Raw genomic sequence first — 13,714 nt, forward strand, 5'->3', positions numbered from 1 at the left:
AGCTATCCATTTAGGAAAGAGTTGAAGGTAGAGGGACAAGTTCTGTTTTTGTTTCTTTGCCAGAAGTTTAATTTTGTTCTTAGCATCAAAGTTATAATCAAGGATGGCTCCTTATACTTTACGAGATAAAGATGGCTTTTTTGCTAATTATTAAAAATAAGTGTTTTAGTCATAGGCGGTGTATCCTGCTAGCTCACTGTTTAAAATAGTTGCTTAATTTTAGTGAGACAGTTGATTGACTCCCCCAATGATGCAGTGGGTTGCATCCCTAAAATTACTAAGGTAGTAGCTATTTATTATTAAGTTGGAAGAGTTTTTTTTTTTTTTTGCGGTACGCAGGCCTCTCACTGTTGTGGCCTCTCCCGTTGCGGAGCACGGGCTCCAGACGCCCGACGCGCAGGCTCAGCGGCCATGGCTCATGGGCCCAGCCGCTCCGTGGCATGTGGGATCTTCCCGGACAGGGACACGAACCCGTGTCCCCTGCATCGGCAGGCGGACTCAACCACTGCGCCACCAGGGAAGCCCGGAAGAGTCCTTTATTAACCTATGTGTAGAAACTCTAGGTTAGTGTTGGCATGCTGAAACGAAAAGTTAGAAAATTTAGCCTCATTCTATATAGTAGTAAAATTGTTCCTAGAAAAATATGTTTGACTCTGCTTATTCCAGCATTCAGCATGTTGAGGTTTAGTACATCAGAAGTTTCAGCATGGTGGATTTTTTTTAAAGTATGTTAAAAAAAATACTACTTGTATATTTAGTTAAATTCTCTCCATGTGTCTCTCTGTTACAGCTCAGCCCTTTCGTTTACAGTGAGTTTGCCAGGGAAAGAAACCTTCACGTTTCACTGCTTGACCGGCTCTATGAGCATTACCCTGCCGAGTTTCCCTGCAGGATCCTCCTGTGTGAGAACTACCGCTCCCACGAAGCTATCATCAAGTAGGTGTGAGCTGCCCCTCTGTCACACTTTGTGTGGTCCGGTGGAAGGGGACTCAAAACAGCACTGTTCCTAGGGACAGATTATTCCCAGCAGAGTTACATGGTGTCCCTAGTGTTGCAAATTATGTTTAATTTTATGTCTGTGAAAGTATACTTCAAAAGTCAGTTGTAATTTATTATAGTAGGGCAGTTCTGGAAACAAAAACTTCAGGTTCTACTAGCTATAAACATATTTTTCTGTGACTAAATATATAATGTATATGTAAAACTACATGATGTAGTAAACAAATATGTTGACAAGCCGCATAATGGTTTGCGCATGTGTGTCTGGCTGTGTTATACAAGGAGTCTATTTGAAAAGAAAGGAAGGATGGGAGGGAGGAAGGAAAGAAAACCATGCAACTTAGTAATAAAGTTTTAAAAGGTCTCTATTAAACATAGTATGCATCTATACAAGTAAAAGTATCATAAATGGTAGCCCAGTGAGTAGTCACAAACCAAACGTACCCCTCAACCAGCATCCAGACCAAAAAACAGAATGTTCCCAGCACCCTGGGAAGCCCCTTTGTGCTGCATTCCTGTCACTGTCACCACCAAAATCTTAGGATTTTTTCAAGTTTAGTATAATTTAATAATATTGATTATGGCGGTCATGTGAAACTAATTTTTAGGTTTCTCTGAAAGCAGTAGGAGAGATATGAAAATAAGTTTAGATTTAAATACGGCTTTTATCAATATCTCGAAATGTGATTCCTCTTTTATTGTTGCCAGTCATTTGCTGCAGTCAGTGATGAATCGAGTACTACGTAGTATCTGCATTAGCAGAGTATTCACTTTACAGTTGACTGGAATACCCTTCAATTGTGTGCATTGTTTCAGTGTCTGTAGATCTTTGTGTTTGCATAAGTATATGATCCACATAAATAAAAATATACATTTAAAAAATTTGAGTACAGAAAACCATAACAGCTAGCAAATTTCCTCATGAAGCAAGAGTTCCATCTAGTACTGAACTGTCGTCATTTCTTCCTTTTCTTTCTATGTTCTGACTTCATGCCTTCCCCAGGTCAATTCATTTATCGGTGGTATACCAGGAGCCCACTGTGTTTTCATTGCTGTGGCTAATTTTGGTGAAAATCTTGGCATCATGGGTATTAGATGTTTGGATTAAAATTAATCATGGGCATAAATCAACGTGAGATTTGACTGGTAATTTTTTCTTACGGGTAAAATTAATTTTGATGATAGGTTACTTTTTATTTATATATTTATTTCGGTCTTTTTCTGCAGTTACACCTCTGAGCTCTTCTATGAGGGCAAACTGATGGCCAGTGGAAAGCAGCCAGCACACAAGGATTTCTACCCACTAACCTTCTTTACAGCACGAGGGGAAGATGTACAAGAGAAAAATAGCACAGCTTTTTATAATAATGCAGAGGTACCTTAGTCCTTTTTGCAAATTGTTGACATTTTTGCAGTCATATATGTAGTCTGGTCTTATTAAGCATTTATTTAAAATTTTGGGTTGATATTTTATTGTGTGTTGACTTCATTTACATGAAAATAGTATGGAAGTTTATTCTTTCTTGTGTAACACTGATTTGTTAAGATGAATCTGCCATGGGAAACAAAAACTTTGATTTACATTTTGTCTTATGCCAAAATACAGAACCTCATTTAAAAGAAGCCATCTAAAATGGACTGAGGTCACAATTTATAGTGCACACTCCAATGAGGCATCGTTTTACATGAGTAAAAAGACTTGACTTGTGGAATCCTGCGCTCCGGGGGGCCACACAGACCCACATGACGATGGTGCTAACCCATTATGTGCTGCAACGTGTGTGGTTCTCTCACAGTTTCTGACTTTTTAAGTTCAGAGAAAATGTGGGGAGTATGAGGGGTCAGATCAGGTAGCAGACTAACACCTGTGATGTCTTTAGGGGCCAGCGGGCCAGAGAGCCTGAGGTTTGGTTCTGGCTGTCACAAGGGAGTGGAGTTCTGGACTTCAGGAAACCCAGGGGAGGATGTGTGCATCGTTGGTCATTAGAAGAATGATTCGTGATATGTGATCTCCATCTCCCTTTCTTCCCTTGAGTCCCGTGATTTACTCATTTTATTTACCAAAAAAAAATGCCATTTATTAGGTAATAGTAATTCATCTTTCCATTAAAAAATTGGTCAGAGGCCTGTAGTTAGAAGTCAGTACAAGAAAATTGACAGTACCTACTTGATAAACTCCTAGCCAAAAGTAAAGAAACTTGACATTTTAATTAGTCTGTGCCAATTAATTTTAGCAAAAGGTAAACTTTTCTTTACCTGTTTGAAATATTGACAAATAACTCTAGGGTTTCCTTTATTACTTTTGCACTCAGGTTGGAAACTGCTGGCTGGAAAATCAGTTAAGAAGAGAAAGGAAAATAAATATACTATTATACTGTCTTTTATAATTAACCATGTAATTACCTTTAGTAGTATATGCTCTGTTTGTGTGAATTCAAATTACTGTCTGGTGTCACTTGCTTTCAGCCTGATGAATTTCTCTTAGTGTTTCTTTTAGGGCAGGTCTGCCAGTAAAGAATTCTTTCAGTTTTTGTTTTTTTCTGGGCATGTCTTTATTTTGCCTTCATTTTTGAAAAGTAGTTTTGCTGGATATTAGATTATTGAGTTACTTCTTTCAGCACACTGAAATATGCTTTCCTGCTGCTTTATTGCCCTCATTGTTTCTGATGAGCAGTCATCTGTTAATCTTATTAGAGTTCTTTGTAAGTGATGAGGTGTTTTTTTGTTGCTGTTGTCAAGATTTTGTTTTTGTCTGTGACTTCTACCGTGTTGACTATGGTACGAGCGAAGGAGACAGCCTGCTTCACCCACTGTCCCACGCAGGCCCTCCCTGTGCAGCAGGAGGTGGGGAAGGGGAACAGGTGCCACCCAGGTGCTGCCAGCTGCTCATGGCCTCCTGCTGCACCTTGCTGGGGCAAACGAGATCTCTGATGTTCATCCACTGCTGTAACCGCCTGGAGTAGCTCTTTCCCCCCAGGGAGCTGGAGCAGGTGGGAGCTACCCCTCAGCTGCTGAGACAGTCCTGTAGGACAGGGGGCTGCGGGAGAGCGGGGCAGCCCCAGCCTTCCACTCTTCTTCCTGACTTCCTGTAGACTTTGGTGAAACAACGCTTCTCAGTGTCTTGGCAGCTCTTTGATCGTCTCCAGAGACTTCGAACGATTATCTGTTGGCCTTGACCAGCTTCATAGATGTCTATCTGGGAGAGGGCTTTCCCCAAGCTCCTCATACCATTCCAAGCCTGTGTATTTTGACTACAGTTTTATGCTGCCTATTATATAAGGGGTAACAGAGGGACGAAGTGGAGAACTGGTTATGTGTTGCTTGTTCCTTACGGGTGAGAGCGCCATGTTTTCAATCCAGTTGACTCATCGGAATCCTTGGACGGTCTGGGTAGTTGTTTCACTTGCTGTTATTTCATTATAACAACAGGATGACTAGAGTCTGTTCCTCTGTCATTCATTGAATTTATATGTAGAAGTGGGAACTGCATCCTGGCCATTAATCCTCGAGTTCTTAAAAGGAATAAAACTATCAAATTTTTGTATATTTACTATTATAAATTTAAGTAGATATTAACTAACAAATAGTAAATAAATAATGTATTTAAAAGACATTAAAATTTTCTCCTTCCTCTCTCTGCCCCTGGACTCTTGCCTGACCCTCTGTTGAGCTTGCCTTATAATACGTATTTTAAATTAGGAATCTGTTTTCTAACTATACAGTAATCTCTTCACAGGCAAGGAGCGTGTTTTAGTAATCATTTTGTCCCCTACTGTGCCAAGCATCAACACTATTTGTTTGATGAATTCATCGAATCAAAGTAGATTAAACTACACTAAAAGTTCTACTCTAATTCACTAAGTGGGGTCCAGAAAATCCAGATGGTAAAATACGGGCTTACTTCACTGCAAGGTTAATGACAGGGCGTGGGCAGAGTTGTACCATGAGAAGGCAGTGAACTCTGAGAGTCTGTCCTGAGGTCCAGATTTGCCCCAGTCCCAGCTGCGGTTTGCTGCCAGCTGTTGGCTCTTCTGTTTACTTATATCCACGGGGAGAGGAGGAAGGGTAGCCCTCGCACTGCTGAGACGTTGGCGGCGCTGACTCTAGGGCTCTCCTAATGGGTTTCATCGGCCTGAGCTACAGAGTGGACTGAGAAATACTGGGAACGTGGGGTTGCCGGTCCCACGCGCCTCTCTCTAAACAGGAACCCGAACCTGTCCCCATTTGAGAAGGGGGGCCAGGTAAGGGGTGGGGCCAATGGCCAGTTACATCGTCTCCGATTTTCACGTTTTCACTGGGTGCACTATTGTAGAGATTTACTGCTTGAAATGTAAGCAAACATGTGTTCACATCAGCAAAGCATCATTCCTGGTTTGAGGCGGTTTTAAAACGACATTTGCTAAAATGGAATCCTTTGTACATCAATTTCAGTTACCATATTCTTTTCTCCAAGCACTTGTATAACTTTAATATGTATACATGTACGTTTGTTTAAAGGTCTTTGAAGTGGTGGAACGTGTGGAAGAGTTAAGAAGGAAGTGGCCAGTAGCGTGGGGGAAGTTAGATGACGGCAGTATTGGTGTGGTGACTCCGTATGCCGACCAGGTGTTCAGGATACGCGCTGAACTTCGAAAAAAGAGATTATCTGATGTTAACGTCGAAAGGGTGCTAAATGTTCAAGGTAGCTATTAATGGAAATGAATTAAGTTATTCAAATGGTTAGATCTTAAAGTGTGTGCACATTTGATTTTTAATTTTCAAGATCTCTTTTCTGGACAAGCAATTATGTATTCGTTTCATACCAAGTTCTTTAATGCCAAATTTGGCAATTCAAGGTCGAGCTCATTTACATGTTCGTTCAATTTCTATATCCAAATAAAAGAAGTATCAACAAATGGATTTCCTCCATGACTGTAACTGCAAATATCTGTATGCTGTAGTTGCAATCGCAGTAGCATACAACACCTATTGTTGTTATAATGTATCTGAGGACTAATTTGTTTATAAAGATTTTTAAAAGCTTGTACCTGTCAAGCAAATTTTTAAAGGCATAGCTTGTTCTTCATCTAGATTTTCCTAAGTGAATAAAGCAACTCTTTTAAATTTTCATGTAATTAGTTGCTATGAAATTTGTGCATTTAAGTAAGTGAAGCAACACTATAATGTGAGTGCCAGAAAAGCCCAGTGCAATCTGAAGTTTCATGGTAATATACAATAATAAGAGTAATACAATTTCTAGATTATGGGGGAAAAAAATAGCTCCAGTATACCATGCATTCAGATCACGCAGAATTTGGGTGTGCATTTTAGAAAGAATATTACTAATAAACTAGGAAGCGTCCAGAGACGACCTAGCATAGTTAGTGGTCTAGAAACTGCCCTGTGGAGCCAGAAATGGTTGAAGGAACTAGGATTGTTTGGCCTGGAGAGGAGAGAACGAAGAATTGACACTAGAACTGTATTCGCATCTGTGGAGACTTGTCATAGAATGAGGGAAGAGATGTGTCGATGTAAGAAAGAACATGTACAGACTAGTCTCTCTCTAGGCTTCCTTATGGAATCAGTTCTTTTGGGTGTGTTTCCAGAAGTAGAGTTGCTGCATCATATGTTAGTTCTATGTTTAATTTTTTGAGGAACCGCCATGGTATTTTCTATAGTGTTTTACATACTGTTTTATATTTCCACCTACAGTGAACAAGAGTTCCAGTTTCTCCACATTCTCATCAACACCTCTTATTTAGCAATAAGATTTAAAAAATGAAATGCTTTTATTATATGGCTCAGAATAACAGTCCTCTTATTTTTAATTATTTTTTTTTTACAGGAAAGCAATTCAGAGTTTTGTTTCTTAGCACAGTACGTACAAGACATACTTGTAAACATAAACAGACACCAATTAAAAAGAAAGAGCAACTGCTGGAAGATTCCACAGAGGACTTAGATTATGGTTTTTTATCTAACTATAAGCTTCTCAATACTGCCATCACAAGAGCACAGTCCCTGGTTGCCGTGGTGGGTGATCCCATTGCTCTGTGCTCTATTGGAAGATGCAGGTAATTATGTGTTAGTGTTTGCGACATTAAAGGGGGAAATGTAGAGTAATTTGCATCCCTGTGCACATATTTATATGACCTCCTGGCTAATTAAAATCAAGTTTAGTCTTAACTAATACCCAGTGGGAACACAAAAATATATTGCTTTGAGCCTATTCATTATGTACATGAAATTGTGTGTTCATTGAATCAATCATCATTCATAAGGTGTTTCCTGAGTGCCTACTGTGTTCTAAGTACTCTTCTAGCCACTGAGGATACATCAGTGAACAAAACACAAAAATCTCTGCCTTTGTGGGGCTTAACATTTTATTGGGGAGGAGAGGAACACCGACAGTAAGCAAAATAAAAACACTGTAGTATTTTATGTGGTAAGTTCAGTGGAAGAAATAGAACATCAAGGGGCATTAGAAGTGATGGGGTAGGGTGGGCGGTTTGTGATCTCACATGGTGTGTGTGGTCAGAGAAGGCCTCACTGAGAAGCTGACTCTGGAGTTGAGGGTATGAGCTACGCAGGCTCCTGGGGTAAGAGTGCTCCAGGACAAGGGACTGACCAGTGCGAGGTCCCTGAAGGTGGTTTTGTGTGTGTGCGTTGTCTTTGATGGAGACTGAATTTCATACCCATACTCCCCTCTTTTTTCCTTCATTACTGTTTTAGCTTGTTTGTGATGAGTTTCCTTCTCATTTTCTCTCAAGGCTTCTCAGTGCAAATCTTTGTGTCTGGTTAATCCAGAGGATCTTAAAATTAGGGGGTTAAAAAGGGTTGTTACTTGTATTTGGAAAGAACTGTTAGTATTCCTTAGATTGTAGCCATAAGGAATGTTAAAATATCAACATAAATAAAAAACTTCTCCTTGTACACTTACGATTTATACTAGTTAATAGGACTTTTAACTGTATGAAGCCAGTAATATAAGACTTGGCCTACGCAATGTTGAAAAACTATGTTACAAAAAAACAGTTGAGCAGAAATTTAGAATATCCTTTATGAAAAAGAAAGAAATACACGAGGGATTACTTAAAATTTTTTAAGTATTCTAGTACCTGTCAGAGTGAGTTCAGAAAAGTAGAAAGAGGTGCCGATGGTCTCAGATACGCCTTGGGTAGTTATTTCTTCGTGATATGTTAAAGTAGACAAAGTTGTTAGGAAGTGGCCCGTTTAAACCAAGTTTTCTGTTGCAATATAGATATAGCAGCATTTTATTATCTGTTTTCCTGTCTCAGCAGGAAAAAAGTATTCTATGGCAAAGGAAACAATTTGGGACCTTTAAGAATAAGCTGCATACATTAGAGTTTAAGATTCCAAAAGAAGTTAATATACTTTATAGGGGAAAGCCATTAATCACGTAGAGTTTAATTTATGGTTACATTCTGAAGAATAACCTTTTATTTTTAAGGAAGTAAAACTTGAATGGTCCATGATTTGTTCATATATAGCTAAACAGCTCTATTGTAAAATATCTTTAGTTTCTTGTTTTAAAAATAGATTTCCATTAATTTTTAGCCACTAATGACAAAAAGTTGGGGAAGGAACTATATTAATTCCAAGATACCAATGAATAAAAGTAAGTCTATTAATTTGGCTTCCTTCCTGAGAAGTTCACTTTAGTTACTTTACTGTTCATTGCAAATATATTTGGTTAGAATATTGCTGTGGTAGTTTACCATTTTTGTTTATATTTATCATTTGATAAATGTGAGAACACATACAGTTTGATTAGCATTTTATTAGATTAACACATGTAAAGTAGGCCGACATGTATTAAAAGCAACTAGAAACTGTTGTGGGAATAAATAGCTATAACAGTAGTCTTGAGTGACGTTACTTTTGGACATTCTTCATAAATAACCCCAAACGTTTACCAACATGCATATTTTTTAAAATCATTACCCCTTTCCACAGAGGTATATTATACTGTGAATTACATGAGATCAGCATTTTTCACCCCTTCTCTGACATAAGTCGTTATTTTCTCAGAGCAAATAGGTGAATGATTCTTCCTGAGGCCATGCTATCAGAATGATCCAGGGCTAATTTTTAACTTGAAACCAGGCCTACAGGTTGCTTATTTCTTACTACTCAGCTGGAGTGTGTCAAGGCCCTCAAATTAATTTATAAGCTAAGTAAAATACTTTCAGAGAGTCCAGTACATTGTGTAGGGAGAGAAAATCATGTGACCCATAGCTGAATGGGAATGCTGATAATCTGTTATTTGGACAGTTTAATCAGCTCTAACCCAGGAGCTGATAGTTGAGGCTATGGATGTTTATGCTTTACTCTTTCCAGTTTCATTAGAAATTAAATTAATCTCATAATACAGGTAAACCTGGAGGACATAATGTGATTCTTAGGTACTATACTAATGAAGGCGTGAATTCTTTGTATCAATAGTTTGAGTTAATCAGGATGTCTCTCTCCCTTGCTCATTTGATATTTATAAAAAACTAATATGGTATTTCCAAATATTGATCAAGTTTTCAAGGAATGATTACTGTGTTTACTATACCAGTTTAGAAGGGAACCAGTTGTATAATCTTTTTTGTTGTAAAGGATTTTTAAACAATTTTTCTGTTAACCCTAAATGGATGGAGGGAACTTTCCCTTCTCCCACTTGCCAAACAAACAAATATTAATGTAGTAGCTGCTGTTTATTGACAGCTTTCTCTGTGCCAGGTGCTAGGTCAAGTGCTTTGTACACTTCGCCTCGCTCAGTCATCCTAATGACCCGGTAATGTGGGTATTTTATTTGCATTTTAAATGGGCGCCTGATGTAGAGTTTAAATTACTGCCCAGGACCACATAGCTACTAAGTGTCTGACTCAGACAGATGTCAGATTGACCTCACCGGGTTACCCTGCCTTTCCGAGGAAGCGAGGCGTGTGCGTGGATAAATCTACGCTGAGTGAGGAGAGGTGATGGGGGAGGGGAGGCGGGGCGTGTTCATGCGTTTTTCCAAACCAGAGAGTTTGGAAGAGATCTCTCTTTGAACCGAATTTCTTCATTAGCGAATTCCACCTGCTCAGTGAGATATAAACCTATTTCACACGTGTAGAGGTGTGTGTATGTGCACAGACACCCTCTCTCTCTGTGACCTGAGGACACCAAGTGATTTTTCAATGTTTTATCAGCGATCCTAGAAGCAAGGTTAGCATGAAAATGCAAGCAGACTTTGGGTTCATGCAGTGATTGAACGTAAGGTTTTGTCTTCTGAAAGTAACACTTACGTTCACAACGTAGATTCCTGTGGAGAGGTTCTTAAGAATAAACATAAAGGGCAGCTTTCAGTGCGCGTTTCTTAGCAACACACACTTCCTGTAGCTGAATGAGCGTCTTGTTAGCCTTTATGTCTTATTGTTGGAAATACATATTTAATATTTTATAGCATTTTTACCTTTCCTGTTGTTGACATGGAGGCCTGAAATTTTTTCTGGACCCATTTCTTAAACTCATCTTTAAAAAATTAGAAAAGATGGTAGAAAGCATATGTAAGAGAAACATAGTTTGAAATGAAAATCTGCAAAGTTTTATGAATGTATTAATAACTCCATTCCCATTCATATACTAACTTTTATAATATAAACCTTGTTATTTATGCTTCTTGAAGCCATCTTGATTACCTGCTGTCCACCTGGACACAAGGATACCGACTTGGGAAGAGACCATATCACGTGTCTTTCATAGCGTAGTAAAACATTATTTGAACCTCGTACCAAAGATAGGCATGCATATTTATAATAGTCATTCAAAATCCTAAAACTTTTTATATGTTATCTTTTGTAATATATAATATTTTTAATATTTGGAGATCAATTTTCAAAACTTCAGGAGCAACAGTGTACAACTGGATTAATTTTGAATGTATTTTTCTCCTTTAGTATTTATTAATTTGATTAGGAGATAAATAATCATCATTAAAATTAGCATTCCAGGGCTTCCCTGGTGGCGCAGTGGTGTTAAGAATCCACCTGCCAGTGCAGGGGACACGGATTCGAGCCCTGGTCCAGGAAGATCCCACATGCCGTGGAGCAACTAAGCCCGTGCACCACAACTGCTGAGCCTGCGCTCTAGAGCCCGCGAGCCACAACTACTGAAGCCCACGTGCCTAGAGCCCGTGCTCCACAACAAGAGAAGCCACCGCAGTGAGAAGCCCGCGCACCGCAACGAGAGAAAGCCCACGAGCAGCAACAAAGACCCCGTGCACCCAAAAATAAATAAATTTATTTAAAAAAAAAAAATTAGCATTCCAACTTCCTGTGTTTTTCATAATTTAATTCTTTTAACTTAGTCAATTAATGTTATGAGCTTTGCTGTGACAAGCGTCAGTTAATTAAAAGAAAAATATAGGAATAACTGGTTAATTCTTAAGTTCCTTATGAGAATTATTTACTTTGTGGTTCAGATTTATGTCTGAATTGGCTTTTCTTAGTCACCCACCCAGCACCAGGCTACTTTGGCCCCATAATTCAAATTTGTGTGTGTGTGTGTGTGTGTGTGTGTGTGTGTGTGTATATAATATATATATGTATACATACAAATGTGTATATGATGAGTATGCCTAGAAGTACAAATCTTTGATAAAATGAGTTATCAATTTTGAAATCCTTGCTTACTGTGTGGATAACAAAATCTGTCATTCCAAATTAGTGTGCATAGTCGAGCACTGACCATGTTACTTTCATTGATCGGCCAGAATTAATGGAGAGCAGAATTTGTATGTTCCACAGTACTAGACATGACTGTAGTTTCAGAACCAAACTTCTGAAGTCTTGTGATCTGGTGGGAAGATTATACCTGAATCATAGATGAATACTGGGCCTAAGGATTTGGGGTTGGGGTGGGGGAATTCGAAATTAATCTTTAGTTGCTTTTAGTCATTTCTGTGATCTCGTCCACTGAAATTATAAACTGATCTTCTAAATCTTTTCTGTAGGAAATTTTGGGAGCGGTTTATTGCCCTGTGTCATGAAAATAATAGCCTACATGGAATCACTTTTGAACAGATCAAAGCTCAGCTAGAGGCTTTAGAACTAAAGAAGACATATGTGTTGAATCCACTGGCACCTGAATTTATCCCCCGGGCTCTGAGAGTGCAGCACACGGGAAATACCAACAGATTGCAGCAGTCACCCCCCAAGGTAAAGCCTGTCAGTGAAACTGAGGAGGTTAAAGAGAGAACAGTGCAGAGACGTCAGAGCTTTCTTGGGCTGCAGGTTACTTTACGTGTTGGAATTGAAGGTTACATTTGATGGCAACCAGTTTCTGCAAGGAACTCGTCCAGTGTGGACATTAATTGAAAATACAGTGTGGTGTTTAGCCATGCTGCTTAATGGCATAAGTCATCCTCAAAAAGTTTTCAAGGGGGCTTCCCTGCGGTCCGTGGGTAAGACTTCACCTTCCAGTGCAGGGGGTGCAGGTTTGATCCCTAGTCGGGGAGCTAAGATCCCACATGCCTCGCAGCCAAAAAAACCAAAACATAAAAAAACAGAAGCAATATATTGTAACAAATTCAATAAAGACTTTAAAAATGGTCCACATCAAAAAAATCTTAAAAAAAAAAAAGAAGTTTTCAGGTACCTGGTTAGGTCTGGTGCCCTTTGTATAATATAACCTCCCGGTCCTCTCTACTGATAGACTTATTTTAGCAAGATGTGAATAAAACAAAGCAGTTTAAAAGACCGCCACACATATTAAAAGCATGCTCTTATAGAATATTATATAGCATGCTTTTACAGCATATTTTTATAAGGAACAATATAATAATAGCACTATTTGTATAAAGAAAATAGCTCTAACCTCTTGTTGGTGACCAATTCAAGTGGTGTTTGACACAGAAAATTTGGCTGACTGCTTGAAGGTTACTTTAATCGACTTTGACCAGTGTTTGTTGCATAAGAAGTAGTCCAGTCATTGGGATGGGATGGGATGGGGGGGAATCAAGGCCCCCATGTCTACTTTTGAACTATAGTTATTTTGGTCAGAAACAGCTGGTTTCTTTGCTAGATTGCCTGAAAAAAAAATGCTTGCACTTACCGTCTAGAAAAGAAAGTTATGAGTGTGGCATGTTTAGTATTTGTTCTGGTTTTTGGGGTGTATTTATAGTCATCAGCATGATATTAAACTTATTGACATGAATTAAGAGAGTATGCCAGTTTGGGGCTTCATTTTAAAAATGTAAAGCTTAATGTGCAAGAAATAATTATTGGTTTAATATCTTGAAGAACTTTTAGCTGAGTAAATATTAAACTGAGACGAGAACTGCTTTCTGTTTTAATGTACTGTTGTCTGAGTTTAATAAAAATGGACCTGATATACAATAATGCTTTAGTTACTTGGGATTAAGCAGATTAAGCATTTTGCATAACTGAATCCTCTAGATTTCTAAAGTTCAAACTATTGATAAATTAATAATCAACTTATTTATCAAATAGTTAAGTTTCTTCTGTGTGACAGCTGTCACGGTAGGTAGTAGAGAAGCAAATTAGCCCCAGTGTTCTTGCGGCAGATGGGTAACGGTCAGAGGAAGTACCACTCCACCACAGTGGAGATTTCAGGGTAATTTCACCGAGTGGATGGAGTGAGTGGGAGATTGGGGAGACTGTCAGAAACTAGAACAGAAACTCCTTTAGGGCAGAGATTTTTGCCTGTATTATTTGCTGCTCTA

The 13,714-nt window shown here is 38.7% G+C and overlaps 1 protein-coding gene across 1 annotated transcript in view; it reads left to right on the top strand.

The window, feature by feature from the left end:
* Positions 1-13,714, top strand: part of HELZ (helicase with zinc finger) — a 144,252-nt gene that overhangs the window by 69,503 nt on the left and 61,035 nt on the right. The window contains exons 20-24 of the mRNA XM_060290814.1: positions 791-936; positions 2,227-2,374; positions 5,497-5,680; positions 6,824-7,052; positions 11,984-12,188. Coding sequence (XP_060146797.1) covers positions 791-936; positions 2,227-2,374; positions 5,497-5,680; positions 6,824-7,052; positions 11,984-12,188 — 912 coding nt within the window. The remainder of the gene's footprint in view (positions 1-790; positions 937-2,226; positions 2,375-5,496; positions 5,681-6,823; positions 7,053-11,983; positions 12,189-13,714) is intronic.

The sequence above is a fragment of the Globicephala melas genome, chromosome 20 (assembly GCF_963455315.2).
Source record: "Globicephala melas chromosome 20, mGloMel1.2, whole genome shotgun sequence".
NCBI lineage: Eukaryota > Metazoa > Chordata > Mammalia > Artiodactyla > Delphinidae > Globicephala > Globicephala melas.